Source organism: Zonotrichia albicollis, chromosome 1, assembly GCF_047830755.1.
Source record: "Zonotrichia albicollis isolate bZonAlb1 chromosome 1, bZonAlb1.hap1, whole genome shotgun sequence".
In the NCBI taxonomy this organism is placed as follows: domain Eukaryota; kingdom Metazoa; phylum Chordata; class Aves; order Passeriformes; family Passerellidae; genus Zonotrichia; species Zonotrichia albicollis.
Window position 1 is genome coordinate 115,691,105 of NC_133819.1, and position 6,000 is coordinate 115,697,104.

The 6,000-nt window shown below is 36.4% G+C and overlaps 1 protein-coding gene across 1 annotated transcript in view; it reads left to right on the forward strand.

The window, feature by feature from the left end:
• Positions 1 to 4,640, forward strand: part of LOC113458545 (lipoxygenase homology domain-containing protein 1) — a 168,715-nt gene extending 164,075 nt beyond the window's left edge. Inside the window, exons 57-58 of the mRNA XM_026791313.2 lie at positions 662 to 737; positions 3,390 to 4,640. Of these exons, the coding sequence (XP_026647114.2) occupies positions 662 to 737; positions 3,390 to 3,459 (146 nt within the window). The 3' untranslated portion in view covers positions 3,460 to 4,640. The remainder of the gene's footprint in view (positions 1 to 661; positions 738 to 3,389) is intronic.
• The last annotated feature ends 1,360 nt before the right edge of the window (positions 4,641 to 6,000 follow it).

Here is a 6,000-nt window from a genome sequence, read left to right on the forward strand (position 1 = left end):
ATGAAAGTTTTGGTTTTAAAATATTAATATTTTGACATTCTATAAAATAAAATTCTATATCACTACAATGAAGGTATTTCTTCACACAGCAAAACAGGGGATTACAGCAAAATATTTAGTATCTTCTTAAAGCTGAAACAAATATGAGTGTTGGCCTAAATGAAACTGCTATTCTGAATCATGACTGCTGGAAAAATAGGACTATGAGAAGCATTAGTTTCACCACTTGGTTCACATCCATATCAATATATTAATTAGAAAAGAGTAGAATGCCCACTAGGGGTGCATTCTGTGTGCATTTCTGAGTACCTGAAAGGGCAAAATGGGTTTTCAAGAGTGTATTCAATATTACCATGCACTCTGTTTCATTTGTCTTACTGCCTGTTCTATCCAATCTGGAAAAATAAGTTAAATAGTAACAAAAATTTCCCATTATATTTTCTGTCAAAAAACATCAAAGATCTTCCCTGTAAAACTGAGAGAAGTTGGTAGTAATTTGAATAATCTGTGTTTTAGTTTTATTATTGATGTTGAATATACTTGGAAGTACTGAACCACATGGGGTTTGGGAAATGAAATTAGAAACCTTTCTTATGCTGTATTTGTGTTTTGTTTATATTAAATTTGCTATTTTCTTTTTTTTTTTTTTTTTGTTCCACAGCAAGTGGCTGGTTTCTAGAAAAAGTGGAAATCACAGATGCAGCTAGGAATTCAGTGCATTGCTTCAACTGTAACAGGTCAGTAGATCAGTCCATCATCCTTCTGTACATGCTGTTTTCTTTTTCACAAGTCTCTCAGTTGCTTCTGTCTGGTTTTCTGAGACAGTAATGATTTTTTTTTTTTTAACAATGTTTTGTTCTTATCAGTCCATCCCCAATGACTTTTGAACCCCCTGGCCAACTTGAAACTAAATTGTCAGGAGAATTGCTAGAGGAAGACACTAGATTTTTCCACTCAGTTAAAACAGGGTGATTGTAGGAGAGAGAGACATAATTTAATGCCTTTGCCAAGAGAAAGTATTCAGACACATTTTGAATTCAAGGGGTAGAAGGTGTCTGGTGAACCACTACACAAGCATTAGCACATAAATAGCTCTGGCAAACATATCAGGGGTAAGCAAACAGGCATGGAAGGGAATCAGAAAGGAAGACAGTGGAACATGGCAACATAGATTCAAAACTTGTGGAAGAAGTAGTGTATTTTATTAAGTAAAGACAACATTAAAGCATTAGAATCCTTCTGTTTCAATGTTTGCTTAGTATGGGCCCAAGACACATTCAGCAAATGGGATAAAGCTAAAAAAAAAAGCTTTATATAATGTAATGTAGAAGTGTAATGATCTCAATTTAGAAATGTATTTAGTTGCTTGGGTAAAGGGCTACGGTTGTACAAAAACAGGGTGCACATGAGCCTGCATCAACTGAAACAACAGAGTTTCAAAAACTGGAAATTAAATTGAAGGAGTGCATTTAGAGTGACTGTTCACTACAATATATCATTCATGGCCTGAAGAATTTCAGAATAAATAACTGATGGAAATATATTCATGTCCTTCCAAGTGGAAATTACCTTTTGAATGCATCTGGAGAACATAGAAGTGTGAAAATTTACAAGTTCCTTGTATCTAGAAAGAGAATGTTACCTGGTAATCTGAAAACATAAATGGTAGCCAAGAATATTTAATTTTATCCTTTCCTTAAATATTTCTGTAAACTTGACAATTAATGGAAGCCAAATCCCAGCCCCTGTATCAAAAAAAGGTAACCTTTGAAGTTCTTGTATACTCAGTTGGTCTCTACAGTCTAAATCACGAGAGTGAAGTTGTTATTGACCTCAACAACCTCAAACTTCTTCCAACAACAATAAACTTCCCTTGCTTCAACTTCCTCCAAAGGCATGCTCAGATGCTCTCTAATCTTCTAGATACCTAAATCTAAGTTAGTGGGCATTAAGCAAAGCTCTTAAGCCACAATATCACTCAGATGTGCAACACAATCCATGACAGGATTTTCAGGATTTTATGCCACTTCACCCCTTTTGCTTGTAAGAGTTTTCAGACCACACCAGTCAGAGGAAGATTCTTGCAGGAGATAGACTGCAGCAAATTTTTTCCCCAGATATTTGTTTTTTTCAATTTTATTTAGAATCTTATAGTAAAAGTGCAAAGGTATATAAGAGACTGGCACAAGAACTGGAATCACATCAGTGATGTGGGCGAGTGACTGGCACAGATTGTATCTACATGCACCTGACAAGAACATTTAACTGAGGCTTGGTGGACTATTTATATACCTTGAAGTATATAAACACTATTCAAAATGGGAGTTATTCAGTAGGAGAGATTAGGAGGTTAACCCCAGGGTACTCAGAGACACAGGGGCTTCTCAGATAGAGGAAACTCTAAGTTCATGGTCCTCTTCCAGCTGAGACACGGAGCTCCTCATGGAGCTCCTCATCTCAGGGCCTACAGAGTGAATGGGGAATGGGCTCATTCTCTTACATAAAAAGGACTCCTCCAAAGCAAAAAACATCTCTAAAAGACATTAATCACTGAGAAACCTGAATCCTTTGATAACTCATTTAAATGCCTGTTGTCTAGCTTACACATCACAGATTTCTAGGCTCTGTGACTTCCACATGCAATTTTAGCTGCCAAAATCAGCCTGGACCTGTTTATCTTCAGCCATATCTCCCAGTTGCTGAATGGTGCAGCTTCAGATGTGAGCTACTTTGATGCTGTACTTATTGTCTGGGAATCTCTCCCACACGTAGATATCAAATCAGGCAGACTGTCATACACCTTTCAAAGTACAGAAGATTTTTAACTCTCTTTGGAAATTAATACCACTGTATCCATGGTTCCAGTTAAAATCAGTCTACCCAAACTTTGGACTCAGGCCTGTTTCTCATATAATTACAGTAAAAGCTCCATAGGCTCTTACAGAGCTAGGATTGGGCCCATTATGCAACCCAGTATTTTGTGTGAACCAACAAAGAGATATGGGAAAGACAGAGTTCCTAGAATTAATTACAAGGAGAATAACTTGCTATCACAGAACATGTTTCTCTACTCTAAATTATCCTGATTTTATTGTCATTCTTTAGAGCAATTTACTAGTTACCTATATGACAAAAAAAATAAAATTAATTTATATTTAATAAATATATTAATAAAGTTAATTACACTTTAAAATTACACATTTGTGAATGCTATGTGAAAACAAAAATTTTAAAAGTCACTATTTTCTTCAGGTTAGCTTTTTCTTCTCTAAAAACCAATGTAAAAACTATCCTAGAAAATCAAAGGTGCAGAACCAGGCTCTCACAAATTATCTTTCTTAAGTTTTATATGTGCTGTGTCTATGACAGGTTTTTGTTTTTCCCTTAAGGTGGCTTTCTGAAGATGAAAATGATGGCCTCACCATAGTGAAGCTTTATCCACAGCTGCTTTATTTCTGATTCTTTCAGAGTGTGATGCTTCTCCAAATCCATGCTGATTTGATTTTCATGTCTTTTATAATTCTGAAGGCATTGTAATTATTGTGAAGAAAAGTCAAAACAATGTATTACAAACATCACAGTAAATTAAATATGTCTAATGTGAACACAGAATTCTGATCCTATTATAGATGCTCAAAATCTTTGCATGACAGAAATTTAGATATCAGAAACTTAAATCTGTAACACAGCTCTGTGGACTTGAACTGAGCAGTCATAATTGTAGTATGTAGTTACATATGTAGTAACATACTCAAATATTTGTGTTTCAGTAATGATCTGTGGGAAAGCTAAATTTAGCTCATTTCAAATCTGTCAGTATGTATTCATTTGATGATATTTTTTCATTTTCATCATTTATTAAAATGTAGATATTTTCAAAATCATTTTACAAACAAACTGTAAAACTCTTCAGCCCTACTGAAGCCTTATTTGGCTTCTCTTAAGTCCATAACAGAGAGTAATGAAGATCTTGTTATTCAGAAGTTCACCCTGTGTGGGTAAGCCTCTCGCTGGCATTTGATTGTAAATTCCTGTAGCTGAGCCAGAACCTCAGCTGAGAACCTTTAGCTCCAAAGGGTCTCTTAAGAGAGGCTGTTATCAGCAGCACTGCAATAGCTTAGGCAGGCTTAGGCAGCTCCCTGCTCAGCTTGATGATTTTTGCAGTGCCTCTCCTTAGCTATCAAACCAGCTTTCCAGTGCTACATGTGTGAATGCCTTCATGACAAAGAAAAATAAACAAAAAAAAAGATCCTTTTTTTTTTTTTTTGCAAATGCACAGTAAAAAAACCTTGTATTTAGCTGTAAATTCAAAAGTTAATGTTTGATTTGGTAGGCTTTGATATCACCAGAATTGACTTAGGAAGGATTTAGGATACTGACAAGTCTGAAATGTAATCAGGACTTGCACACCACATGAAGTTTCATATATGTGATCAAAATACAAATATTTTATACAAGCTATGTAAGGCATTGCTCTCTTAATCAAAGACTTCACCTTTTGTACCTCCAAAATCTTACCGAAGATTTGAATTTTAGACTTGTTTCATCCTCAAGACAAGGTTGCTATGTTCTGTAGCAGCAATGGGCTTTCTATAATTGTAAGAAATAAATGTCTTTGTAAGCTGTGTTGACAAAATATTGTCTGTCTGTCTTTTTAAATATGGTTAATGTTTATTTACTCACACTATTCTGTGAAATTAGGAAACAGTTGGCTGACATCTGATGAAATCTCAATCGTTACCTTGACACAAGAAGAAATAATAAATGCCTATATTTGGCCTTGGTAGGTAATATATATTTAAATAAAATTTTTATCTACCTATGTCATCAAAAGGACAACTATTGTAAGGTGTGGATGTGGTCAGTGTGAGCAATGGAACACTCAAACTCTTCTTTTTTTTTTCTGCTCACATTCCTACCACACTCACTGGAATGGATTTGAAATTGTATCCCCAGAGCCCACAGTTCACTTACTTGGTATCAGTATTCACTACACTGAATCACTTTGTTGTGATCTATTATGTGATTTGTTTCATTATTATGTGTTTCATTAATAGTTTGTAATACTAGCTCCCTTTGATGCCATTTCTGATTTATCAAGTGTAAATAATGCCTTCCTAATCTGTTTTTCTTTACTAAGAGTGGATACCCTTCTCCTGCAGCTGCCTTCCATTCTTGAAAATTATTTTCTCTACATATACAGTGTCCAAATCAGGTTTTGGATTTGCTTCCCTGGATCCAGAGCTTTGTATACAACTCTCTAACCCTTTCAATAATGGGACCAGCACTGCAGAGGGTTTCATTTCAAGAGCATCATGGGTGCTTGCAGCACACAAGACCAGGGCATTACACTTTAATAAGAAAATGTGAAATACCATATAACACCCACAAGCTCAGGTCTTGCTTGAAGACATGCCAGTTAGCATATTTAGCTTGTGACCAGTGCCAAATCCCAAACGTGCTTCTTCCACATGATGTGTGCTGTGTTTGGCACAGAAGTCACTTAATCTCAGTTTCTTGCCAGTGGGATGATTTTTTGGCCAAAGGCAGGGACATTACAAAGGTGCCTCCTTATGTGCACTCTGCTGTTCCTCCACAGCAAGGGTGCTGCCCTGCTTTTTTCCTCCCAACACCCTGCCCTGCCTACGGAGAGCCTGGCAGATTTTGACACTGCTGATGCTTCTATGTGGAACAGAGATGTAGCATGGAAAAGAGACTGTGTGGGTCAACAAGTAATCCAGGAATTTGACACAGAGAGGAGTCTCGGAAGGAGCAGTGGGGTAACTCAATCAGCTGGAGCAGGCAAGGCTGTAGTGGAGAGAAGGGTTTGACTTCTACTGCCTCTCTATGTTGCAACCTGACTAAAGATCTGTGGAAGAAGGCAGGCTAAAAGATTTTGCTGCTATTATTATTAAATCTTTGATTATGCACTGCAGACAAAGCCTGAAGTTGGGTGCTAAAATATTTACCCTGTAGACCATATCATAGACTCAAAATCGA